The sequence below is a fragment of the Pygocentrus nattereri genome, chromosome 7, assembly GCF_015220715.1.
Source record: "Pygocentrus nattereri isolate fPygNat1 chromosome 7, fPygNat1.pri, whole genome shotgun sequence".
Taxonomy (NCBI): Eukaryota; Metazoa; Chordata; class Actinopteri; order Characiformes; family Serrasalmidae; genus Pygocentrus; species Pygocentrus nattereri.
In genome coordinates this window covers 11,205,967-11,233,549 of record NC_051217.1, presented here as the reverse complement: position 1 = coordinate 11,233,549, position 27,583 = coordinate 11,205,967, and the positions used below count along the sequence as shown (strand labels likewise).

Below are 27,583 nucleotides of genomic sequence, written 5' to 3'. Positions count from 1 at the left end.
TTTCTGGCGGAGATGGAAGAAACTTAAAGAAGAAGCTTAAAGCAGAGCAAAGTAAATCTGCATTATCGTTCAGATTTTTTAGCCTATACTAGGACATCAGCACACACTGAAACATAATAGACATTAAATGTTGAGGTTCTCAAGGTGGTTTGATTTTTGTTAAAAGGACAAAATTTCTCTTCGTAACATTTTGGTTGTGACCCCTGACCTAAGCTAGCTTTAATGTACAGTGTGCCGGTTGGATTTCTCGCTCATCCAGTAGCGTTTTTGTTATGTGCTGCCACAGACTGTCCGGGCACTGCACTTACCCACTTCCAAGTTCTACTTTTTACATTCCATCAACACTACGGTATAAATAAAAATTTAGGAAATTGATTTTTGACATTTATGAATCGATTCAGAATCGTTCACGTCCACATTGCGATGCATCTAAGAATCGAGTTTTTCCTGCACCCCTAATGAAGACAAGAAGTTTATCTTGTATGTATTGCCTTACAAATACCTACAGAAAAAAAAACAATTAAGCACTCATTCTTGTGTCTGTTTCCTTAAAAATGTACAGGAAGAACTGCCTCAGTTTATTAAGAAGTTCAGTGTGAGAATAAGGCCTGTTTCACACACACTACCTGTGATTGGTGCAAGCGATGTGCAACACCTTTTTTCCATTTTTGTGTTCATGTTAACAGGGCAGAGCATTCACACAGACTATGCGAGCAACGTGTTAATACACTGAAGTAAACTCTGAAAACCTTTGAAAATGAAACAAACTCTACAAACCCTACAAATTCATAACACTGTCAGACGAAATGTTTGTCAGCAGGTTTACAAGAACAGTCAAATGGCAAATTGTTAATTGTTCCCTCTTATTCAGTCTTAATGAACTGACTGTTCATTTGCGCGCGTGTGTATGTATTAGTGTTATTAAATAGCCCCATCCACAGCATGTTGCTTAGTTTTTCCCTGATTTAATCTGTTGATCAAAGCTAATCTGAACCCTTAACCATGCATGTCCTCTCCAGCGATTACAGAAAATGAAGATCAGCTTCAGTTCCCTCTAGAGCTCTCTGCTGAATCCTCCTCCAATCCCCTCAACTCTGCTAAAGGTAAACTCTCCCTGTTCCCTTTTGCCCTTTTAGCCCTTTTTACACTTAAAACCCAGGACAGCACCAGGTTCATTTTACAAGCAATGTTCCGGCTTGCACAAAAGACACTCCTGTTAATTTTCACCTTTTTTTTTTTTTTTAAGTGTAGATGTGACTCTTCATACATAAGCCTTTTTAGGTATTGTGTGGGACTGCAACTCTAGCTTGCATTCTCACATAACCACTTACTGCTTAATTACTGGGAAAAATACCCATAAATGTGCAGATGTAAAAGGGACTACAGATGCCTGAGACCCTCCTAAGTGCTACCAAAGCTTGCAGTAATACGCTTTCTAACCTACTTGGCAAACATATTCATATCAACTTGTCTTAGTGGTCAAAGTGATGTGAAATCATTTGTGTCTGTGTCTTAGGTTTGTCTGAGGTTTCAGGCCCCCTGCCGAGTGCACGAGGTGAGTCCTTGCTTTGTTCACTGGGTGTTTTCACGGTGGCAGGATTATTTTTTTCAGTTTGATTTCTGCTCCTTTTGTATCTGACAGATTGCGGTGCTGCAACACACACTCCAGCATCATCCATTTTACCCTTCTTTTCTGTTCTTCTTTTTTCTTTTTTGTTCTATGTCCTGTTTCCTCTTCTATGTATCCCTCTGTTGCGTGTGTGTCTCTTGTCTGTGTGATTTGATGTGGTGGCATGCGCATGTCTGTTTGTGTGTTTCTGTCTGTCATTTTGTGTGTGTGTGTGTGTGTGTGTGTGTGTGTGTGTTTGTTTATATGTGTGCCCAGCCCCCTCAGTTGATTACAGTTCCTTTACAGATAGATGCAGCTCCTGGATAGAGCAGCTTAGACTGAAAGCTCATACCATAAGATGCGGATCAATTAAAACAAGTAGGAGCACATTCATTTACACAGACACACACACACACTTATGCTGGCATAAACAGATCACGCCAAACTGACTGACAGAGTGTGAAATCTGAGGCCTGCCCCCTAGTGAAGACAATATTCTAACATGAAGAGTGTGAATTGATGGATTGGTTGGGTTTCTGAATGATTTTTGAATTGGCCTGAATGATGTGTAAGTATGGCAGCACCTCACAGAATGCTCTGTCTTGAAGCCTGCATAAGTGCGTCATAAGCATGACTTAACAAAGAACTAAATGACCTGTGATGTTTAACTCTGACATCTCTCATAGTTCTCATAGTTGCATGCATTCTATTAGCCTCTGTGCAGTGTAATGGTTATGATGCATTATGAAGGCTTTATGGCAGGGCTGTGTTATGTATGCTACGCAGGCTTGGGCGATTAAAAAAATCAAATGGTTTTTCCCCCCATATTGGGAGTGAGTGTTTAAGGTATTTTTGACTCTCTTCTTGTGACTATGCTCTACTATGCTGTTCAGTATCTATTCCATATAGCTCAACATGCTTGGAAGAGAATGCTATCTGAAGAAGTTGCTTTAACAACAGTTTGTAAGGATGCAGTAGTTGCTTCGGGCTGGTGGTATTGTGTGATGGGGAAGCCTAGCTATCAGGTGGGAAGACGGTTTGAAGCTTGAAGCTCTTTTATTGTTTCTACTGTTGTTTGTGATTACTGTTAGGGCTAGATTTATATGAATTTATGTGACGACACAAGCTAAAGAGAACATACTTGCATGGTTCTGTTGTGCAGTGGGAAGTGGACACAGGTACTGTAGTGATAATTTGGGTTCAAATTTGTAACCATACTGCCAGTTGAATATACACGATATTGCCAAAAGTATTCACTCACCCATCCAAATCATTGAATTCAGGTGTTCCAATTCCTTGGCCACAGGTGTATAAAACCAAGCACCTAGGCCTGCAGACTGCTGCTACAAACAATTGTGAAAGAATGGGTCGCACTCAGGAGCTCCGTGGATTCCAGCGTGGTACCGTGGGATGCCACCTGTCATTAAATTTCCTCATTACTAAATATTCCACAGTCAACTGTCAGTGGTATTATAACAAAGTGGAAGCAATTGGGAACGATAGCAACTCAGCTACGAAGTGGTAGGCCACATAAAATGACAGCATGGGGTCAGCGGATGCAGAGGTCGCCAATTTTTTGCAGAGTCAGTCGCTACAGACCTCAAAACTTAATGTGGCCTTCAGATTAGCTCAAGAACAGTGCGTGGAGAGCTTCATGGAATGGGTTTCCACGGCCAAGCAGCTGCAGCCAAGCCTTACATCACCAAGCACAATGCAAAGCGTCGAATGCAGTGGTGTAAAGCACCGACACTGGACTCTACGGCAGTTGAGATGTTCTCTGGAGTGACGAATCACACTTCTCCGTCTGGCAATCCGATGGACAAGTCTGGGTTTGCCGGTTGCCAGGAGAATGGTACTTGTCTGACTGAAAGTGTAAACTTTGGTGGAGGGGGGATTATGGTGCGGGGTAGTTTTTCAGGAGCTCAGCTCAACCCCTTAGTTTCAGTGAAAGGAACTCTTAATGCTTGAGCAGACCAAGAGATTTTGGAAACTTTCATGCTCCCAAATTTGTGGTAACAGTTTGGGGACGGCCTCTGCCTGTTCCAACATGACTGAGCACCAGTGCACAAAGCAAGGTCCATAAAGACATGGATGAGCGAGTTTGGTGTGGAAGAATTTGACTGGCCTGTACAGAGTCCTGATTTCAACCGGATAGAAAACCTTTGGGATGAATTGGAGCAGAGACTGCAAGCCAGGCCTTCTCGTCCAATGTCAGTGTCTGACCTGTGCTTCTAGAAGAATGGTCAAAAATTCCCATAAGCACTCTCCTAACCCTTGTGGAAAGCCTTACCAGAAGAATTGAAGCTGTTATAGCTGCAAAGGGTCGGCCAACATCATATTAAACCCTATGGATTAAGAATGGGATGTCACTCAAGGTCATATGCGTGTGAAGGTAGACGAGCGAATACTTTTGACAATGTAGTGTAGGTGGAAATGCATGCCTTTGACTTGCTTTGTCAAGAAAGGAGTGTTGCTGTTCACTTGAAAGCAGTTATATAGGTGAGCAAGCTATTTTCAGTGTTGACATTATGGAGTAAATAAAGTGAGTTTTATGAAAACATCTTGGAACAGGAGGAGATTGTGGAAAAAGGACAATTTTGCATGTTTTTCAAAATGTTCTTCAGGGATTAAAAATACTATTCAGACGAAAAAGTAGCAGAAAATACATACGAATTTTCAGTGGTGAATTACTACTTGTCTCTTTTCATTGCAGTCTGACTTACCACAGCGCAAGATTCTTCATGAACACAATCGCTCGCTCGCTTGCTCACTGTTTCTCTCTCTTACACACTCTGTGTCAGTGTGTATGCATGTGATGTATGGTAGCCTACATTTTTTAGTAGCATTTTCACATTGCTGAGCTTTCTGATCACATAAAGCTCTTTCCGCTGCACATGAACGCAGAGATGCATGCATGTCCGCTCTCCTTGCTGCCTCGATCCTGTGTTTATCTAGTCATATTTTTGCCCTTAAATAGCGTGCCCTCTGAAAGCCATGTCCACTATTTCTCCTCTACCACCGCTCTCTCTCGCTCTCTCTCGCTCTCTCTCGCTCTCTCTCTCGCGCTCTCTCTCTCTCTAATCCTTCTCTCTCGCTCTCTCTCGCTCTCTCCCTCTCTCAGTGTCATCCCTAGAGAAAGCAAGTCCATTGCCGGAGGGTCGTTCTCGTTCTCTCAGGTCAAATCGCTCCTACGCCGGTAGTTCAGTCACAGTGGTCAAGATGACCCCACTCTCTTTTATTCCCGGAACGAAAATAATCAAGTACCTCGGCATCATTAACATGTTCTTCATCAGGGAGACCACTTCACTACGAGAGGTAATTCATGTTACTCACCCTCAAATGTATTCATGCTCTTTAAAGGACACGAAAATACTAAACAAGCAGGCGCACACCTGATTCTACTCATTAATTTGTCAGTTGATGTGTGCTCCTGCTTTGTTGGAATTAAAATCTGCCGCCACACCAGTGCTTTGTGGATAGGATTGGACACTCTTGAGCTATGTTTGGTTTCCTAAGTTCTTTCTTATCTTTATGCTGGAGCTGTAAGGCTAATGAAGCTAAGAAGTAATGGAATCTTATACTTGTAATTTGCCACTTATTCTAGAGGTAGTGGATCAGTTAAGTCATGTTTGGTGTCCACATTTTGCTAACATTGAAAACAAACATTGGAAGTCAATGGACACCCAAATCTTTTTTCTGTAAAATGCGTACACAATCGAGATCTAGTATTCTTATGTCTGTGTGTTGTGCCTCAACATGAAGGGGATTCAGACTGTACAGGGGAATCAGAATTTGGCGTAACACCTGCAGTCTGAAATGGCTGCCACTGCATTTATGCACCCTGTGAAGTTTTGTTTTGTTTTGTTTTTATATAGCATTGTATGTCATACTGTGCTTAAATCACATTGACAAGTCTGCACGACTTTAATGAAAACCTGGATGCAGTCTGAGCAGGTTGAAAGACGTTTTGGGAATATATTTACAGAAAAACATTTGGATGACTGTTGATTTGGTGTTGGTTAGCTTAATAGCTCCAGTCCAAAACTAAAGAAGCAAACTTTTAGCTAGTCAACTGGAATAAATAGAAAGTTATTTACTTTTTCTTTATTCTGAAGTATTCCTTGAAATGAGTGATTCTTCGGTTGGCTTTACTTAGATGCAACTGTAGTTTCTTCAAACCTACATGAAATTAAACTGCACTTGAGTTGCACAATGTCAATTTTGTCTTTGTAAAATGAACATTTTCCTGAGTCATGACACCAAACATGACTTTTTTTTCTCTGAAAGTTGCATGAACATTTTTCCATGTAAAGCCAGCTCAAGCATCTTCCAAGCTTCTTAACTATGTATGTATTTTAGGAGGGTGGTGTGAGTGGGTTCCTGCATTCGTTTATCGCTGAGGTTTTCGCTATGGTACGAGCCCATGTAGCTGCTCTTGGTGGAAATGCTGTTGTGTCCTACAACATGAAGGAGTGTGTGTTTATGGAGAATCCTAACAAGAACCAGGTCAGTGTGTGTAAATCTATACATTTGCTCTCATGCTCTCACACAGACGTACCTACTTTCTTACTTGTTTTGTAATGTGTTTTCCAGGCTCAGTGCCTTATCAATGTGAGTGGAGATGCTGTGATCTTCGTTCGAGAGTCTGAGCTTGAGGCAACTCCTCCACAGCCACATTCAGCAAGTGCACAGACCTCCAGCAGTGGAGAGGGAACGTGAAGATTCACAAGCAGACACACACCCTCTATAACCTTAAACACATGTACACTCCAAGTCTAGAAGATTTAGTGTCTGTCTCTGCAGATCCAAGCAGACTTCCAAAGATGAATAAAGAAAAGTGAACTTTTTCCCAGGTGAACTCATATAGATTGATTGGCAGAGTGGCATACTTTGTATAAATATTTCTCGTCCATGTTGATACAATGTCGTTACGAGCTTTTACTGAAAGCCTTTTTGCAAGGAAAATCGCCATGCTTTTATTTATCGGCCATGTTTGTAGACATTCCGTTCATCCAAGAGAAGACCGAGGCAGCTAAGAGATGTGACGTTTGAGTGTATGAGTCTGCAAAGAATGTCCAAGTGTCAACGTTGAGAGTCTTTCAGTGGCCATCTTTTATTATTCCACCAAAGGAATGAAGTAAACACATGCACTCATGCTTACGTCCTGTTCAGCGTGCTGAACACAAAACTCCTGCCATGCTTAGTGTCATTTTAGACATCTCTCATGATGTACTACTACTGATCATATTTCAATCATGTAAAAATGCTGGAAATATTTTTTTTTTCTATTTTTAAACCATGTGCCAGATTGGCTGCATTTTCTGTAAAAAAAAAAAAAAAAAAAGGAAAAAAAGAAAAAGCAGTTTGGGATTAACCCTCACTGATCATAGTTTCTTATTCTTGCATGTGCAATGCCAGCTAGTTCTTTCCATACTTATATATGAGGGCAGAGGGATGCCAAAGCAAAGTGCCCAGGAAAGACTTGAATGTACAGATGGAGGTGAACAGAAGGCCGTTGGCTTGAAGAGGCTGGCAGCTTGCTGAAACCTCTGCTCATTTATGGACTGATGGTCTACAGTGTATGTCTGTCTGTCTGTTTGCCTGAGGACAAATCAAATGGTGCAGAGTAATTAAAATATCTATGTTAATAACTGGTCCTGATGTGTTGCTAGTCATTTTCAATTGCAAAACGATTAATCATTAAGATTCCTTTAACTAAAATAATACCTAATCCTTTTTTAAGAGACTGAGTTTTAGAGGGATCGACATTATCAGCAGGTGGTGATAACATTTTCTGTAATGACTCCAATCATCTTCACTGCTTCTGCACAGTCAATGGCTAGAGGCTGCCTGGACACAGACAGAAGAGTTCATGTAGACTGCATTTCAGTGTTTTAGGCAGCTGTGTTTCCCATACTTGAATCACTAACATCCCAGAAATGGTAGTTGTTACATGTTAAAGCCTTTAACACAAATTGCAAGCAGGCCATTTTAACCAAAAGCTATATGCTCTCATCTTTTGTAATTTTGTGAGTTGTCACAAGCTTCCTACATGTACCATAAATGTGTTAAAACAGGGACAGCCATTTGAACTTATTGGAAACTTACCTAATTTAGACTGCTGGAAGAACAGTAAAATACTATGTAGACCAATAAATGGTTAAATTTCAGTTGGCTAACTAACTTAACAACCGTGAACTAAATGAACAAAAAAAACAAGTTCCTTTAAAAGATGAACCAGCTGAACCCCTTACCGTTCTCTCTCAGAGAACCTGCTCCAGGATGTCCCCCCTGGGTCAGGCTGCCCGTCCTACTCTTCCACGCACATAGTGATTGTCACATATTTTATTAGCTTAAGTCTATATGCATTATGACTCCACACAATAGCTCATCAGTATAAAGGCTCTTGGCCCGAAAGGAATCATCTATACTTTTTTGCATCACATTATACAGTTGTAGCCACAACTTGGTACCAATCCTGAAATACATTGAGAATAGTAGTAACGACGTTAGCTCCTATAAGTGTGGACATAAAAGACCGCAATGGTCTCAAAAGACATCCCTTCATTTAGCATGTGCAGTAAAGCATGTTTAAAATAAATAAATAAACAAATAAAAGTAACAATATAAAGCTTTTCACTGGCCTCCCAATCATGTGCTCTGCAGAATCAGGCGGACTGTGACCACGCCCACACCGACGATGTCAGGCCAGTGACAACCAGAGAACTTGTAGAGAGGAGAATTCCCGCTCTGCAATGTCTTCCGGTTTCCTCAAACGCTAGAGGGCGCTCCCGAGGGAGTCCAAAATAAATGGGTTGATACGGAGCAGAGCATTTGAGCAAAATCATAGTTTAGAAATGCTTAAACATTTTTAATGCAAAAAAATACAATAATTTCCTGAACACTGAACAGCATAAACCATTTTAACACCGCTGTTATATTTTAAGAGCTTTTTAAACGGCGCCATGGTCATGACGTCAGTGAGCGGGATCAGCCAATGAGCTGCTCCGCTCGCCAATCAATCATCACGCTCTAGCGGTAATGCCCGCCTTCTGCTGCCCAAAAATGCTGTATAAAAAAAGGAAATATATAGGTGGGATTTCTTTGCTTTTGTGAAATAAATCCTTCTACTCTCTAAAATTAAAGAAACCTTCCGGATGAGTGATTAGAAGCTACTTTAACTGTTCGTTTTTAGCCGTTGTGCTCCATTAACTCCCATTCATTGAAGACTCACTCGCGAGCGCCCTCTGCTGATTAGCAGGTCCTGTTTTTGTTATAACAGGGGAAAAGGAAGTGGCCAGGCTGGTCATTAGCCGGCTCTGGTGACAACAGTTTCATGATTATATTTGAATGGCGGTGTTCAAAATAGCATACTGCGCACTAACTGTGTAGTACGTACTACTTTTGGGGCAGAGTCAGTGGGCTACCGTCGAACACAGCCAAAGTCCGCTGCCATTAACAGGCCATTGAAGTGCGAAGCTTTACTTCACCCACTTTTCCTGAACTCACCCAACTGAGTGTAACACCGGCTGCGGTCTCTTCCTTACACACTGAAAAATAAAAGCCTCTGTGTTCAATTTACATTTTCTAGGCTGTGTGTTAAACGAAGTATGAAGAAGGAGCTGAGATTTATCTTCTGAAACTCTCTCCTGCCCATAGAGGTCGTCTTGCCTGATTGTGGCGATACATAGTGGCGCATGCGCAGTGGCGTTTCCAGTTGTTGCTTCCCTAACGCTCAGTGGGCGACGTGTCTGCTGGAGCGTTTTCCCCCCACAGCGCTGCTGCTCCTGCTGGACTGCTGGACACCTCCAACCCAAACATACACAGACTGCAAAGGAGTAGTGATTTATGTAGAAAATGGGTGAAACAAGATTACCGAGACACATGTTTCTGTGGTGTCTATCTGCAACCTATGTGTTTGCTTTTGCATCTATTTACGTGCAGATTCCAGGTGAGATTTACTTACTGCAAAACTTTCAGTGGCTGGAAGTTTAGTTTAGCTAAACAGCTACGACTAGTGAACTGAATTGAAGCAAAGCTTGCTAGCGTGGCAGCTACTTCTCTATGTATGGCTAAAGCAGAAGGAAGCCCGCCAGAGCCGTTGCAGAAATGCAAGTGATTAGACGCGATGAAACGTTCAGTTGTCAGTTTAAGCAGTGGTTTAGTTAGCTAACTAGGCTGGCAAGCTAGCATTAACAATATCTCTAAGGAAAAGTAAGATCATCATCATCATTAACCGCTTAACGTTAGTCCAGATATGGTGTGCTAGTGATTCAAGACTGAATATTCTTCTTTACAGTACGGGGGCTAAATTAAACATTTACGTTTAAGGGATTTTGTAGTACTAAATCATTCAAGTTGTTAAATCCATCAAGCCCTAATATAAGACTGATAATAAACTGAAACAACGAGGCTAAAGGCAGCTTATTCGCCATAAGCCTCGCTACTATGGGTTTAGTGAAAGACTGTGTGCAAGTTGGTCCAAATGCGTGTCCAGCATCCTTGTTTTGTGGCTGTTTAAGATTTCCTCTCTGACCGTGCTTTAAGTACCGTTTTGCTAAAAAGGATGAAATATTATTATTTTGTTATTGAATTGGGTTCCATATGCAGTGCGATTCCACACAACAGCTTATTAAAATAAAGCCTGTAGGTTAAAAAGAGATCTTTAGCACGCTTACGTTGTGGTTTTGTTTTCTGTTTAATAGACTTATCAGCGTTCTCTTTATACCCCCCCAGGGCTTTATGGCAATGAGGGTGTGTTACCGGCTCGATGGATGCTCAGGATCTCTGGTAAAAGTGTGTGGGAGCAGTTGAGAGACTTGCCCACCCTGCTGTGGTTTGGTCCCAAGCTTGGTCTTGACACGCAGCAGTGCATGGAGCTGCTCAGTCTAGCTGGAGCTTTGCTGGGCCTGGCAGCTACAGCCATACCCGCCCTTCGAGACTGCAGAGTCTACTTGGTGCTGTGGGTGCTCTACCTGTCACTCTACCAGGTACAGTGTCACTCAGTACGATACAGCATACCCTACAACTGCGCTTTCCAACTCCACTGCTGTAGCTACTTGCACTGCACTGATTTTGTGCAGCTTTCCTTAGCTAGTGATTAAGTATTTCATTGGCTGAATTAGATGTGTCAGAGCAGGATAACACAGAGATGTTGGATTACATGACTGTTAGACTGTTAATTAGGGGGCAGTCGTGGGCTGGAGGTTAGGGAGCCAGCCCTGTGACCAGAAGGTTGCCGGTTCGATCCCCAGGGCCGACAGTCCATGACTGAGGTGTCCTTGAGCAAGACACCTAACCCCCAACTGCTCCCCGGGCGCCGTGGATAGGGCTGCCCACCGCTCCGGGCAAGTGTGCTCACTGCCCCCTAGTGTGTATGTGGTGTTTCACTTCACGGATGGGTTAAATGCGGAGGTGGAATTTTTGTGGGATCAAAAAAGTATCACTTACCTTAGAAAGCACTAGCCTACAGCTTGGTGTGGTGTTGTGTGCCACAGGTACAGTACTGTTAAGTGCACTTTCCTGGCTTTTTGCATAGCCTTTTCTCATGATGTTTTTTCTACAGGTGGGACAAGTCTTTCTATACTTCCAGTGGTGAGTACAGGTTCAACTTGAATCTTTTCTGTGTGTGTGTGTGTGTGTGTGTGTTGGGATGGTTTAAGCAGTGGTGAGCATTTGTGTCTGTTCTTTCCTTGACACTGTGGCTGCTCTGTAACTTGGATACAAAACAAACTTGACACTAGTTACACTGTCATACATATCACATACACGTCAAAATGATGTGTGTGTCTGCAACACACACGATGATACTAAATACTTTTAGTATGTCGTACAGACAGCCAACAGAGTCTCTCTCTCTCTTCTTTCTTTCTTTCTTTCTTTCTTTACTCAGGGATAATCTGCTGTTGGAGGTGGGCTTTCTGGCCATCGTTATTGCACCCATGAACATGCCCTGGGGACGGAGGGTGAGCCTCCATGACAACATAACCTTCTGGCTGACGCGCTGGCTGCTCTTTCGTCTAATGTTTGCCTCGGGCGTGGTCAAGCTGACCAGCCGCTGCCCCACCTGGTGGGGCCTCACAGGTGAGAGAGTGGAGTGCGTAAAGCACGCTAAATGAATGTGGTCTAATAATCTTTAGGTGAAAAAATAAAAATTAGTCCAATTATTGCAGTGTCACAGCCCTGATCAGCATTCTTACTTTTACATTAAGACAGTAGTTGCTTTGCTGCTTAATTGTATTCTTAACATTAACAAAAAATGTTCAGAATGCAATCAAGATTTGAGATTAAGAAATGTTAAGAATGCAAGTAAGATTTGTGAGTCCAGTTCAGGCAGAGCTTATGTCTGATGTCTGCAAAAATCACTGAGTACAAGCATGAAAATGTGAGATGGAATCACTGGATTCATTGCAAAGGGAAAGGGTTCATTTTCACACATTGGAGAAATTGCACATTGTTGGTTTTTACAGGAGGCAGATTAAGCCTGAAGACCAGGGTTGTATAAACTTTTTGCCTTGGGGGGGCCAAAGTGCAATGTTTGTCATGTTATTGTTCTAAATATGTATATGCTAGGTCTTCCAGTGTGTGTGCCTCTGATATTATGTGCTCTCTACATCCACAGCATTGACATATCACTACGAGACACAGTGCATCCCCACACCTCTGGCCTGGTTTGCTCACCAGTTGCCAGTCTGGTTCCAGAAACTTAGTGTGGTGGGCACGTTTGTGATTGAGATCGCTGTCCCTTTCCTTTTTTTCAGCCCTATTCGCAGACACAGACTCACTGCCTTCTATATGCAGGTAAGTGTTGTTTTCCTTCTCAGCCTTGCAGCTTTTTGAGGTGTTGTGATTGATTTGCTATATTTATTGTGATGTATATCTTTGTGTCATGGACAGGTCTTATTGCAGGTGCTTATTATCCTGACAGGGAATTATAACTTCTTCAATCTGCTGACCATCACATTGTGCATTTCTCTGTTGGATGACCAGCATGTGAACTTCTGGCTCTGCAGACGGACAGCCCAGAAAGAGCGAAGTATGATCTGTCTCTGCTATGTTGCATTTGCCATCTATCTTATACATGCCTACTTCTTAAATTTTCCACACCAAAGTATAAGCAAGAAGGTGGTGTACTCATGTAACTGATGTGCATAACCAGTGATTTTTTTAGTGTGTAAGTTCAAGTTAAAGAAGAATTGGCCTTCATAAATGTGTGAGTGTTTTGTAAGATTGACTGACTGTCTTTTGCAGCATTGTTGCAGACAGCCTTGTCATGGGTTTGTTTGCTGGTGGAAGTGGCTGTTTATGGACTAATTGTCTACTGGACCATCCTCTACTTTGACTTGAAAGTGGAATGGAACAGGAAAAGCATCTCCTCTAAAACAGGTGGATTTTTTTGTCTTCTTTTTTTGAATATAGCAAAAGTTATACTACATTTTTTATGTGGTTCATAAAAAACAATAAAGCAAAACTTGCCCAACAACGTAGTAAAACCCAGAACATCCTTGCTTCCCTATCAAGGTATTACATCATTATTTAATATTATTTTGGGCACCCTTTTCTTCTCTTCAGTTCACAACAGTTCCTAAAATAGAGCTCATAGAGCACAGCATGCTCCACTCCAGCCTTAGACTGACAGGTAGTCTCAAACAAACTATTGTGCTACTTACCATCTGTTTCAACGTCATCATCCATTTAAAAAAAATAGGATTGACTTGTGATGATGATGGTAATAATAATAATATAATAAATTCTTAGTGATGGAATACAGTATTACATCTGATTGAGTAATAAATTCCTAACAACAATAATGTTGTTAAGGTACTACATAAGACACTACATTATCAGTAAAAATATTATTACATGATGAGTAAGACACCTTACATTACTTGTATTAAATTTTTACGCTAGATATTATATGGTGTTTTTTATTAGAATTTGTGAGTAAAGTGAGTGCAATTTTTTTGGTTGGCATTACATAATTGGGAAATTATTACATGATTGGGTTATACAGGGTTTATCATGCAAAATATATAAGTTGTGTATGTATGTTTTTTCCACTGTAGCATTTACACATTATGAGTTCAATGGGTTTCTGAAGTTGGTCACAGTTCCCAGTATTTGGATAGGGGTTCTCTCTCTCACCTGGGAGATTGTCACTGCCATGTTTAGGTGAGTCGCAACTTATTTTACATTTAATATGGCACTGTTCATGTTCAGTGCATTGGGCTATATTAATCTCCCTTTGGGATATACTTACATCAGAGATCTCAAAGTACTGTTCTGGTTCATACAGCCTGTCATGTTTATATTTTAATTCCATCACGCATGTCATGGATGTTTTTCCCTTCATTCTTCAGTGGTTTAAGGTTTACATTTGACTTTTACATTTACTTCACCAGACACTGTGGCTGTTTACCCAACATAATGTCAGCTTAGGCTGAAGCTTGAAAATACACTTCAAAATTAGACACGACGTGAATGCTGCACATTAAGCAGGCAGCTGAAACTAACTTGGTACTTGACTCTAATCCTAATTTAGACTGATAGTAGGCTAAGTACACCATCTGCCTGATTCGTTCATGGCATAATAGTAGATTTAAGAAATTAATGGAGCCATCAAATAAATCATGGAATTCGTGCTTTCTGTTGGTTTACGCTCACCTGACTTTACTCATGTTTAGCAAATATAGCACTGCTATAAGAGACCCATGCAATTCCACTGTAAATCTAAGTTTTTACTTGCTTGAATCCAACACTAAAGTGCTTATTAAATACATTTCTGCATTTATAGTGCTGCTACGGCTACTAATGATGATGATAATAGTAATGTTTGTGGTGTCAGAAGTGTTGCTAATTAACATTTAACTAAAGCCCTATTTGGTCAGGATTAGTTTTCCGTGGGGAGATGGAGTAATGCCAGTTTACCTGAGGATATCTGTAATATTTACGAGCGATTCGCCTGGTATAAGAAATCTCAGTCTAAATGACAGAGATGGGAGTGCCTACTTGATTTCCGTTCTGCATTTACTCCAGAAAAGAGTAGAAAAGATGTTAAAGCATTTAATTTAGCCATTATTTTGTTTGCCTTAACCATTTACATTTCTATTTTAAGTGTATGCAGTGCAACATTAGCATCATCATTAGCTTGAAAATTCACAACAGTGAACTTCAACACACAAAATCAATTTTTAATAATTTTTTTTACATGTTCTGAGTTCTATTAGCCCCAGAGAACAATGAGGCTGGAGTCAGCTTCCTATTATCACCTTTTTGTTCAGATTTCCCAATTCAACTTTAAATTGTTCAGCAGTTACATTCTGGTGCCTTAAGCATTATGATGATAACTGCTACACAGTTTAATGGGGAAATGGGGAAAATTTAAATAAGTAGCTGATTTCAGCTATGGTAAAGAGCACAAGTAAGTGCTCAAGTAACCTCATTATTTTTACACTTCGTTTTATAGAAGGTAAAAGACACTGGAATCTTTACTGACGGTAAAAAATTACTGACATGGCGCATTCAGATGGGACTAAAATCACTAACAAAAATGCCAGTAATAATTACATTACGTCACCTCCTCTTGTTAAACCATTTCCATCTGAATAGATGTGCAGAAATGTGTCAATAAATGTGTAGTTAGATTTTCTACATGTAGTTAAACTCCCCACAATGGTCTGTGGCATGATGGTCATCTCCTGCAGATGGCATTGTAATGCAGCCGATGGAAAAAGTGAAGACTGGAGCTGTGGTCATGCTCCGTTGTCAGCAGTGCTGGAGTGTTACCAAGTGACAGTTAAATAAACAAGAGACAGTTAAATTAACATTTCTGTACAGAAAGCTTGTGTGTGTTAAGTGCTCTGCCTGCTCTGTGTTTCAGGAGTGCATGTGTGAAGGGTATATTCCTGCGTCTGTGGAGCACTGTGCAGTGGGCAGTCTTTGCTGCAGCTGCTGCCTCCATGTTTGCCATTAGTTTGGTCAGTAGCACCATACTCTTGCATGATTGTAAATCTTTTGTAGTAATGTTTATAGTGTGTTGTTTTTTTGGGGGGGTTTTCTTATTTTTTTTTTCTTTTTGTTTGTGAGTGCAGGTTCCCTACACATACATAGAGTATGAGGCTAACAGTAATATCTGGCCCGGTGTGCGGAAAGCCTTTGAGCTGACTGACCGTTACCAGCTGGTCAACCCGTACGGGCTTTTCCGAAGGATGACAGGAGTTGGGGGACGGCCAGAGGTAGTCATCGAAGGCAGCATGGACGGCAGCACTTGGACGGTCAGTTCCAACTCCATGTAAACTTCTCAAAGGAATGTTTTAATTGCTGCAGGTGTATATTCTAAAGAAATCTCCAACTGATTTTTACAATTACAGTATATTCTAATTGTCTGGTTTTTAAACATGTATTTAGAAGATAAAGTCACCAGACCTTTCTTTTGCTCTACATTTTGTAGCTTCTGAAATTACAAAAGCAATGCAAATGTCCAAAACATTGACGTTTAATGTTTAATTAGAGTGCTAAATATAACTCTTCAGACTTGCAGGGTGTCCTCCGGATTCAGTGTTATGTATTTAACCTTTAGCATTTACATAAGTACAGTCTGTATTTTAAGCCGCTTTATTAAGCGGCATGGAACAAATCTGCCAGTCTTAAGGCCTATTCAGATGGCATTAGTCTTACACGAGGAGGTGGGCTAATGTAATTTTTACCAGTGTTTCTCAGTGAGTTTAGTGTAGTCACAAATATGCCATGTGAAAAGGTGATATGTAACTTCACTGTCCTGTCTCGTGTGCAGTTTATATAAATTAAAATACAACTCTTATTCTGTAATTCAGAATTGGAGAAAAAAAGTCAGATTTTATGAGCTGAAGTTGACTGGTGCGAATTCCTGGTTCCTGATGGCGATACTAATGATGTGCCGCCTTCGCTTAAGGCAGCAAAGTAAATGGTTAGCAAATAAATAGATTTTCTTTGCAGTTTTTTTGCAGTAAAGGTGGTGCGAAAATAGTATCCACTCACATCTGTCAGTTATCCTGAGTCTTCTTATCCCATACAAATTGGTGAGAAACATTAGACATCCTTTGGAAAACTGGCATTACCCCACTTCCCCTTGAAAAACAAATCTTATCTGACTGGGCTTTAGCTGTCGACTATTCAGCATATAATTTGAAGACAGGTGGCACAGATTTAGAAAGCAGTTTATGGCAACTAGGTATTGATGGGTAGGAATAATAGTTAAAAAAATTGTAGGTAGGAATGAAATAAAAGAATAGGTGATTTTGGTTTGTTTGGAATAGTTCATTTGGATTTGCTCACCATGTTGTGAATAATTTTCAGTTTTTCCCTGTTTTATATTTCATGTTACAGAGTGTTAACAAGTCACTTGTCATTGATGTCAGAAATATGGCTTCATTAATCATCGACTTCCTGTCACTTTTATAGCTCGCTAGAATGAGTGTCCTAAACCACTTTTCCCTTTGTTCTTCAGGAAATAGAGTTTATGTATAAACCAGGTAATGTGAGTGCAGCACCCTCAGTGGTGACTCCGCACCAGCCTAGATTGGACTGGCAGATGTGGTTTGCAGCACTGGGGCCGCACACACAAAGCCCCTGGTTCAGCAGCCTTGTCCACCGACTCCTGCAGGGCAAGAAGGATGGTAAGGGGATTGACAGGAAAGCTATACAGGTTGTAGGTAACTAGTTTATTGGAATTGTGTATGAATGGCTACATTTTGTGTGTTAAACAGTCATAAGACTCATTCAAACAGATGAGTCTCAGTACCCGTTCAGTCAGCAACCTCCAGCATACATCCGTGCTCACCGCTACAAATACTGGTACACGGAGCCCAAAGAGGATGGGTGAGTGAACACATCCACCTAGTACACATCGCTGGGAGCCATTTAACGACAGATTAACAAAAGATAAAATTTAGTATGTGTACTGTAAGTTTTTTTCAGGCTGTTTAATAATACTTTTCAGTCACTCTACACATCAGTGTTCTTATCAAGTGCGTTTGTGTTTGTATAGGTCGTTTCCACAGAGATGGTGGAGGAGGATTTATGTAGAAGAGTTTTACCCTGTTGTCCATCTGGGTAATGCTTTTTTGGAGCACATGCTTTCACAGCACGGTCTGAAGGTGAGAACACAGTAGGAAGGAGGTTCCTTAAAAGTTGAGCTTCAAAATTATAGCGATGTTTTAATAACCTTGTGTTTCTGAAATAAAGACAGGACAGGAAAAAAATGTTTTTTAAATTCCACCAGTTTGCAAAAGAATTCTGTATAGTTCAACCATTCAGAATGGTTTAATGTGAAATGATGCAACAGAAACGTACTGATTTGGATTTTCTATGCAGTGGTGATTGGAACCAGGGATCGCAACACAAATAAAGCCATTTTGTTTACTGTCCAGAATGATCAGTGAACCAACGAGTGTCTTCTGAGTTTTTATATGCAAATGGTAATGTTAAAAAAATGGTAAATCTGAAAAAATACATACAAATATAAAAGCTGATCTCAAAAAGCCTCCGTGATCATACAGCATTTATGTAAGGAAACCTTTTATGAACTTTCTCTGAGGTAACTTTTAGAGACTTTAAATGCTTCAGACTGTCATTACCACATGAACAATTCTGAAGGTATGTAGGAGCATTTCACATCAAACCTCTCTGAATGACTTTGAGTACATATTAGCTTTTTAATACAAAAATTTGTAAAAACAACTTTAACGTGTGTTAATGTATAAGGATTTTATTCCAAGTAATTTTGGACCATTTCTATATGTCGTGTCAATCCATTGGTCATGAAATGTTTACATGATGCGAAAGGCAGCCATAACTTGTTTGAACACACTCTTAGGTTATTTCTGCTGATTTTATGTTGTGTATAAGATTTGGTATGTAGTGGTTTCTGTGCAGTGTGTTCTGTGTGTTTTTCAGGATAAGCCTCCTGTGCGGCGGGGATCAGACGCTTGGTTGCCTCGTGTGTTGAAGCATGTTGGTGAGCATGTGCGGGACGTGCCTACCCCACTGTTACTATGGACACTCTTCAGCTCAGCAGTCACAATCTGTGTGATCAACTCTCTCCGCTCACACACTCGCTCTCCGCTGCACTCACAGAGATCAGCCTCCAAATACACTCCACAGCAGCCAGATGGGAAAGAAGAAGAGGAAAAAAAGAAAATGAATGAGAAACAGGAGAAAGTGAAAGTAATAAAAGATGCAGAAAGAGAAAAGGAGGAAAGCAGGGAGGAGGAGGAGGAGGAAGGTGGGGAGGAGGAGGAGGAGGAGGAGGAGGAAGGCGGGGAGGAGGAGGAGGAGGAGGAAGGCGGGGAGGAGGAGGAGGTGCTGAGTGATGAGAATAATGGAAATCATGAAGAGCCAGATCATCTTAGGAAAAGGAAATGAACTTGGTGCTATTTCCATCTGTAGTTGGACTCATAAACCATCTCTGCTGGAGAAGTTGATATACCCAGTCCTTACTGCTATACTGTCTCCTCCCCCTTAACATCAGCACTTGTTAATGCCTCTTTCAGTCATAATGTGCACACATCCTCGCTCATTTAGGAACAGTCATGAGGCATATTTTAATAAAGCTCGATAACTTCAGCCAAAAGGGAGGAATGTCCAATGGAAAACACACTTCTGCTGGATAGGCTTGATTTGGGGCTTAACTTATCTGGTTTAACTGTCAAATTCTGCTTCAAAAAGGTCTTCACACAGCTGATTGCCCTGTGTTTAGCAGCAGGATGAGTAAACCATTGATCTTAAATGTAGTTGTTGAATAAGGTTAGATCCATATCAAATCCTTTGTTGTCTTCTATATCAAAACCAATTAAAAGATAATTATTAAAATCCATACATACCGTACACTCTCTTACACCAAACTTTATATACTGAACAGGGAATTTCACACTACTTGCTTTTTCCAAATATTTAATAGGCTATTTAAATAGTTAAAACTTGACTTTTTGTGCATGTGTGTGTTTAAAGAAAGGCTGTTGATTGTGGCCCGTTGTAGTCAAACACTGAGGCTTCTCTGTTAGGAACCCACATCACATAATTTTAATTTAGCTTTTGTGCACACCTGCATATATTCTCGTATGACTCCTGTGTAAACTTTATTATTTATTTGTGATAGAAACCTTGACCAATTTGGCTTAATGACTTGTTTTGCCTGACACTGGAAGTCTGGCCCATTACATTATTAGCTCCCGCCTTTCAGGGTTTCTGAACCTGTCGGTTGACTGGCCAACAGGATTACACCTACAAAAGGCTGTGCCGTAGATTCTGCTAGGGCTGAACATTTTGGGGAAAATATTGAATTGTGATTTTTGTGACTAATGTTGTGATTGTGATGTTTGTGCGATTATTTTCTATACATTTTCAGGCATTTTTTGGTTGTTTTCTAGAAGACCAGCACATCTGTTTTTTTTAATGCTGACTGTAATATGCAGGCCTGCCAGTTCACAAGCTCTGTTAATCTTAAATTAATTTTAAGATGAAATTTTCCCATTTTTAGCATTTAGTATTATAGAACAGAATAAAAATTGCTGCCCTTGCAAAGTGAAAATGGAACTCTTTCAAACTGCCATTTTGATATTAAAAATGATTGTTTAGCCTTAAAATCTGCAGTTGATTGTTGCTGATCCAGTCAGAAGGTTTCTGACCTCATTAAAAAAATTCAGGACCTGGCCACAGCCAATGTGCAGTTATGCTGTAATGTTTTCTAACAATTCATACTTTCTGGACCCTCAGTGCTTTAGGTTCATTAGGGCCGTCTTAGCTGTTCATCCTAATGGTAATGCAGTTGTGTGTTTGTTTGTGTTTGTTTTTATGTTCAGTTCTTCAGCTTCTTGTTAATGTGCCTCCTGAATCCCTCATTATTATTATTTTTTTTTATCCCCAGAAGTTGTGCACGTTTGCATCTTGTTTCTTTTCCTCCTTTATTGTGATGTATTTTCAAAGACAAATATGAATCGGAACACATTTTATATCATTTATAATAAAACATCCATCTTTTTTGGTTCAAAAAGGAACTAATTGCACAGTTGAAATCTTTCACTGCTGTCAGCTTTTACAGTTAAAGTGTTCCTTTGACCGAATCTGATGCAAATAACTCAAAGTGCTCTGAGTGTTTTTTTCTTTCTAAAAGCATGATTTGTACCTTTCAGTTTGAAGAAGAAAACGTTAGGGAACGTGAAATTAAGAAAGGAAAAAAAGAATTCAGGAGAAAATAGAAACACAGAAAAGGAGAAGAGCGGATGGGAGAAAGGTGTGTAATGTAGACGTTCAAATCTTTGGTCCACTGTATGTCCATCCAGTCTGTGTCCCCTGTATCTTTCAGATGGTGGTGGTGGTGATGATAGGCAGCAAAGCAGCAGGTGTCATAGAGGGAGAGTGATGTAGGTTTTGAGGAAGTGAGCCTTAGACCCAGAGTGCAGTACATTCACTAGACCCAATTACACATCAGCATAGTGAAAGGATGACGAATGTGCTTAGAATGCCCATTACACATCAGCACACAGTATAGAGGTTATAAACAGGCTGAAAAGGCACTAATTGTGATAACTCCATCAAATATAGACAAAATGAGCTACTAAAACAAGTCTTTTAAACAGTAGGACAGAGGAATACAGTAGTCTTACTATTATGTCAGTTCAGATTAGCAGACTTTCATTTAGTTTAAAGCTTATTCAAACTTTGCCATAATTCTGAGATGTCTTCCTTAAGCAAGCACTGTTCTGTGAGAGCTCAAATCAACATTGGTTTATCTATGTGCAGAAGAAGCCTGCATCACTTTGTGTGCATGTACACAGAGATACTGCTGGTCAGGCCACGGTGTGTGTTCACCAGGACAGTACTCCCGGACAGTACTTGTCAATGAGAGACTGATAATACGGCTTCAGCTGCTCCACGTCCGGCAGATCCGTGCTTTTAGTGTATAAATCAAACTTGCTGTAGAGGAAAACACATTGTCACTTTAGTATACGGCTCATCATTTATGTGTTTGTGTTAACAGCGTTATTAGCTTCAAGTGGTAGTGTGGCAAATTTTTGCAATTCCTGCCTTATTAGTCAGATATAGATGATTTGCTAAGACATGTTTAGTATTCACAGTTTATCTCTTTAGTTTTCCAGCTTTTTGAATGAGGCACAATAAAGGACAGCCAGAACAGGGATAATTTACTAATCAGTCTTAAAGATACAATAACAAAAACAGCCTGTTCAGTTCTAAGAGATAAAGACAGGTCGGAAAATGGTCTTGTAAAAATGAATTATGCCAGTTTTTGGTGCATTAAACTGCATGCTTTGTGAGTCGACCAAAGGAGCAAAATAAAGTACAAGACAATTATAGGATATGGGCCCTATAAGTTATCTTAGTGTTTGCTTATATGGTTTGCTTATATGGTTAATAGTAAACAACATGCCATGGAGCATGTATCACGTTCCAATGTTTGTGAGCCAAAATACTGCAGACATCAGCACATTGCCTCATTAAACACACCTGATTCAGCTTATTAGGTAATTAGCAAGACCTTCATGTATTTAATTCTGAGTGTTAAATGAGGGAAAGCGCTAATTATCTCTGCAGCACTTTGGCCCAGAAGGTCTCTAGTTTGACATCTATGATACAGAGTAGTGCACTATAATAAGCTATCTTGAAGCCTGAATTTTGCAAAACTAAAGAAACAATCTTAGAACATGAAACATTTAACTGAACAACTGTATTATTGGGGAAAATTGTATTAATTAAATTTTTGACAAACTATTGTTTTCAAGGAAAATACCATGTGCAAACTCATTATTGGAATAAACTTCAAATTGTGTGTTTAAATAATTGAGATATTGAGCATTTACATAGACAAATTTATATATTATGTATATGTATGTGAGAAAGCTAATACTTAGTGCATACTTGAACTCTTTGACCCAGGGCAACATCTTCAGATCTTTCTCATTGCACAGGTGCATGTAGTTTCCGTGAGTATGCCAGGGGTAGAACGAGTGGAACCGTATCATGTACAGACCCTGAGAGGAGTGGATGTCAGAGCATAGGTACATGGGTAACTATTGGTAAAGCTCATTTTGCAGTAAAAAGGGTTGCTTGATATTAATATCTACTAAAATGATCAGAATTGCCACATGTGTGTAAGTTGAGGAAAGATTAAACACTGACCTCCTCAGGGATGGGACACTTGTTAAATTTCATCACTTGGTACAGATACTCTACAGAAGATGAACAGTTCATTAGCTCATCAGATCTTCTTTGTCATCATTGTTAATTCCAGCATTGGAGTATTTTTTTTTGTTGTTGTTTTTTGTTTTGCAGCATACAGTTTTACAAAGGGTGGTAGCCAATACCTCAGCAGTCTCATTTTATTTATGCCATTGGGTCATGTGTGAGACGGTGACACTTGGACATCTATCTGTGTATATGTGTACACTGTACTCACCATCATGTCCCCAGGACATCAGCACATTACCAAGACCACAGTGAGTTTCATAGATTCCACATTCTGTGCTGTAGAAAAAAAGACAGTGGGTTGGGAGCTGAGTAAAAGGTTCAAAATTGCATTTGTATGACCTTGGATTATATTCTGTTTTTCTGATTTATATTCAAAGACCTAAGGTTAATCTTCAATGTCGAGAGGCTCATTTTTGATAATCCACACACACAAGTGTAAAATTCTAATTACAGATGTTTATGGTTAATTCCAATATTGTATAAAGAAATATAAAATATCTGTATCATATTTACTTTAGTGTATTTGTAATCATTATGTGTTTCCATTGCATTCCATTCTCTGTAATGCTAATCCAGGATAATCTAGTCCTAATTTTTACATTTTATAAACGATTATATATCAGCAGCAGCATTAGCAGAGATGTACATGGAAAATATTGCACATTATATGTCATGTACATGTCAATATATCCCCAAGTACAGAAGACTTCTAATATCAGTATCAGAAAAGAAAATCATTATTCTCTGTGCTTTAGTGATGAGTGAGTTTGTAAGTTTGTATGTAAGTGTTATTTATTACTTCAGGCTGCTGTTCTTGTCATCTGGATTGTCCACAAATGTAGTTTCTCTGAAAACGATTGCGTTCTGGAAGCGGCATCCTACAGGGTATGTATCTCCAACCACTGCCCACTTAAATATACACAAACAGGCTATCAAGAAGTCATCTGTAGGCCAGATTGGGCAACATATTTGGAAAAAGTAGTGATTACTGAATACACTTTCAAACGTATTCCATAACATATTTCACTACAACACAAAGTAATACATTCAGAATACATTTACAATACATTTTGGTAAGGAACACAGAAAAATCTTTTTTTTTTTTGAAACATAATAAGTACCCTAAGTATATTAGTGTTAAACTCACAAACATGTCCACTAGTAGGACATGGAGATTAGTAGTTTGAATGTCCCTGAAAAAGGTTCAATAATGCTGAAAGGAAAAACTTGATCACTTCAATTTATCAGTCTACTCAGGTTTTAGCATGAGCTTTAGTGTTTGTAAAAAAAAAAGCCTTTAATTGAGGCCCTCTTTAAAGTTTTCCTAACAAGTATGTTTGCTATATGCAGTGCACTGATTCTGAAATAGTAAAGATTGTATTTTTTTAATTACTTTTTATTACTTGGACTGATTACAGATACTTTTGTCTCTTTACATCCCAAACCTGTCTGTGTGTTGTTGCACCAATTTAATTGATGTTTTATTATGTAGAACAGGAGCGGGGGGCTGAGGGCCGAGTCCAGCTGAGGGACAGTTTACTGATGTTGCTACTCTAGCACATCCACTAAACATGGCAGTTAACTGCAAAGTTGATTTAAGTGTGTTTGAACAGCCAAATCTGGCCCTCCAGACCCACGTTCCTCAACCTTGGTGCAGTTAATCTGTCACCTACCTGTGGCTCTCCCCAGAGGGCCATGATTTTACCAATGTCGTGGATCAGGCCTACCAGCTGGAACCAGTCTGGAGAAAGAGAGTAAGAGCAATTAGCATGATTGTTCTTTTGTGTGTAGTGCAAATGTAAGCTTTTACTATTAAAAACTTAAAACTAAAACCACCCTACCACTCCTTTCATGGAATTATTGATTTGCACCTTATGTAAATAATACTGTAACATCTGATTCCCTGAAGTTCATGCATGGCAGTGTGGGGTGAATGCCTTGCTAGTCCCTCACCCTTATCTGGGTGCTCCCTGCGAATGCCCTCAGCAGTTTGGAAGGCGTGGAAAGAGTTTGGGAAGTCGACATCAGGATCAGATTCATCGATTAGCTGGTCCAGACGGTCAATACTCTCCATCACAGTCATACGAGAATGAGTGCAGCCCGCCCATTCTGCATGCTGGAGCAGAGGTCAGAGATTAAGGACAGGCGTAAAGAACGATTATATAATGTGCTTTTTTGTTTGTTTACTTTTTTCTTGTAATAAAACATCCTGTTTCACAAGAACTTTAAGTAGTTTCCTGAGATCATTAGCAGAATGTGAAAGTTTACATGAATTGGAAATGATTAGGCTTCAGAATTTGTCCCAAAGGTTTTCTGAAGCTTAAATGTGTCATAATTATTTTATTTATTTATTTATTTTTAAATAATTAACATTTGACGTAGACATTGACGTACACAAGTTAGATGGGAGGAGTCGGGGAGATCACTGAAGTCTCATTCGGACTGAGATCACATTTTGTTCTTAAAGATCCCATAGCCTACAGTTTCCTCGCATTCTATCTTTTCCCCTAAGACTTGCTTATGAGCTTTTATCAGGTTTAATGTATGAAAAAAATGACATTTTCCAACCTCTCTTTAATTCTTTTTATATTCAGTCTGCTTTTGGTACTGTGCCTTTAAGATGGATCAAACTTCATTTCATTTCTGTTAAAGAAAGGTATCCCCAAAATGATGACTGTCTAAAGAAAAACATGTAAAATTGTTAATGTAAGACTTTTTTATTCTAGAGTATTTCTATTGATCACTGACACAATGTAAAGGACAGCTACTGTGTCCACATTTTGTAGAAGAAAATGAAAATAAAACATTTTTTGGACAGCAACAATTTATTAATCAGAAGGCAAATTTGATTCTTACAATCTGCCTAGCCCCCATAACCAGTTACCTAGTGACAAACACTGGTTTAAAAGCAATAATTACATGTTTAAAAACACATAATATATATACATATATATATATATATATATATATATATATATATATATAGCATGTTTTAAACATAATATATCATGTATATCATGCATTTTAAACATATTACTGCATTTAAATCAGTGTTTAAAAACACATTACATACATTTATATATTTGCTGACATTTAGGAAATCCCTTTGTTTACTGCCGTTGATTCTAGATAGCACTGTTTGTTTTGTGTTTGAGTAACTGTTTAAGAAAGATTACGTACTGACCTTTTGTTTGACAAAGTCCAGGGTCTGATGTTTGTGCATCAGTTTGTATGTGTTGAACACACGCTCAAAAAGATCCCCACTCTGTCTCACACACGCACAAAATGGCAGCAAAAAGATTTTTAACAAGCTGTGAAAAATACTGATATTCAGACCTTTTTGCAGTTTTCATTCTTTGAGAAGTTTACCTCAAAGTTTCTAAATTGAGATTTGTCTTTGCCTTCTTGTAGCGGGTACTCAGGACGGTATGCTAGTGAAGGGTCGGGACCCTGACATGGGACAGAAGACAGAGGCAATGATTTGCATTTCCAGTGCAAAATGCGGTAACTCAGTCACAGCTGTAATGTTATTGGAATAGTAAGTATGGAATAGAAGTATGTATGCAAAGTATTGCAAAGTATGTATGGTACTTGATATAGATTTTTGGATGTTTTTTGTAACATTTAACTAACCCCCCTTTACTTGAAGACATATTACCTTCTACTTGCTTTCTTCAGTAGAAAAGAACATGGATAGATGAATGCACATGTAGAGTGCAGAGAGCCACTCACCAGGTTAATCACCCTCATGTTGAAGCTGGGTTCTCTGAGGCTGCTGTTTGTGATGATAGGAGATGCTGTGTTTCTGTATTTCTCTTCTCGACTGCCCTATTTATGAACTCACACACCGCACAGGACGTTTTGGGAGACTAGTAGTGACACTTTAACCTCCATTCAATTACAGAGAAAAGACTTTTGCTGGAACATGTGTTTGTGTACGTGCGTTTATGAGTGTGTGTGTGTGTGTGTGTTTGTTCTGTTTGCCTCCATATTTCTGTAGCTCTTTGCTGTGTTCATCAGGATTTGGGGGTAAGATTTTACCTCAAGCAGAGCCAGCTCAGACTGGATTCTCTGCACCATTAGAGTGACTAAGGCGTTTCAGGAGACATTTTAACTGCAACTCACTCATTGTCTGATGAATGCTTTACTAGACTTTGCGTGTGTGCTTGTGTTTGTGCTGGTTAAAGCTGCTTTGGATTTTAAGTGATGTGTGGTGTTGTCTTGTTTTGTCCATAATTCACCTTAGTCATGTATCTCCCAGCTTAGTCAGGTGGAGTTTAAATGTTGACCACATAGTTATCGATTTTAAAATGTACTTAAATATACTAGTTTAGTTGTTAAAGGGATTTTCTTTTAAAATTACACATAATTCAGTCACTTAGATGTAACCAAAGTCATTCAGAGTGGTTAATTGTAAAGAAACTCACTGATAATGTCTACAACACAAATACAGCCATTTTATTTACTGTCCAGACCGGTGAACCTACTCATCTTTTATATGTAATATTGATAAAAGGGGTGCAACGATTATTCGATGTAGTTGATTAAAATCAATGTCCAAATTAGTTTTTAATTTAATTTAATAGTCAATTAGTTGGTGACATCATTGCACATCTTTCTTGCGCTCACTAGGACCTTTTTGACATTGCTGCTCACTGGAGAGTTTTAACAACAGCGTGATGGCAACCTCAAGAACAAAATTCTTTAAAGTGATGGAGCTAAAAAGTTAGTTTG

At 39.5% G+C, this 27,583-nt stretch overlaps 3 protein-coding genes across 22 annotated transcripts in view; 2 read left to right on the top strand and 1 right to left on the bottom strand.

The window, feature by feature from the left end:
• c2cd5 (C2 calcium dependent domain containing 5) overlaps positions 1–7,264 on the top strand; it is a 32,640-nt gene extending 25,376 nt beyond the window's left edge. For 16 of the 20 annotated variants that reach the window (XM_037540135.1, XM_037540132.1, XM_037540147.1 and 13 more), the window contains 6 exons: positions 1,020–1,103; positions 1,517–1,555; positions 1,886–1,987; positions 4,731–4,924; positions 5,969–6,115; positions 6,203–7,264. In XM_037540135.1, coding sequence (XP_037396032.1) covers positions 1,020–1,103; positions 1,517–1,555; positions 1,886–1,987; positions 4,731–4,924; positions 5,969–6,115; positions 6,203–6,328 — 692 coding nt within the window. In that variant the 3' untranslated portion in view covers positions 6,329–7,264. Of the gene's footprint in view, positions 1–1,019; positions 1,104–1,516; positions 1,556–1,642; positions 1,865–1,885; positions 1,988–4,730; positions 4,925–5,968; positions 6,116–6,202 lie in introns of those variants that run through there. The other 4 variants (XM_037540133.1, XM_037540145.1, XM_037540136.1 and 1 more) reach the window with 3 other exon arrangements.
• A 2,059-nt stretch (positions 7,265–9,323) lies between these two features.
• Positions 9,324–20,640, top strand: lmf2a (lipase maturation factor 2a). The gene is made up of 14 exons (XM_017714564.2): positions 9,324–9,560; positions 10,346–10,599; positions 11,175–11,203; positions 11,502–11,692; positions 12,231–12,409; positions 12,506–12,644; positions 12,860–12,994; positions 13,675–13,780; positions 15,489–15,585; positions 15,700–15,882; positions 17,094–17,262; positions 17,353–17,464; positions 17,634–17,742; positions 18,542–20,640. The coding sequence occupies exons 1-14, from the start codon at positions 9,467–9,469 to the stop codon at positions 19,007–19,009; spliced, it is 2,265 nt and encodes a 754-aa protein (XP_017570053.2). The 5' UTR covers positions 9,324–9,466; the 3' UTR covers positions 19,010–20,640.
• On the bottom strand, positions 20,587–26,798 carry miox (myo-inositol oxygenase). Its single transcript, XM_017714688.2, has 10 exons — positions 26,582–26,798; positions 26,219–26,299; positions 26,034–26,114; positions 24,803–24,965; positions 24,523–24,590; positions 23,649–23,758; positions 23,058–23,125; positions 22,781–22,830; positions 22,520–22,632; positions 20,587–21,559 (listed from the first exon to the last, which is right to left on the bottom strand). The coding sequence occupies exons 1-10, from the start codon at positions 26,597–26,599 to the stop codon at positions 21,451–21,453; spliced, it is 861 nt and encodes a 286-aa protein (XP_017570177.1). The 5' UTR covers positions 26,600–26,798; the 3' UTR covers positions 20,587–21,450.
• Between the last annotated feature and the right edge of the window lie 785 nt (positions 26,799–27,583).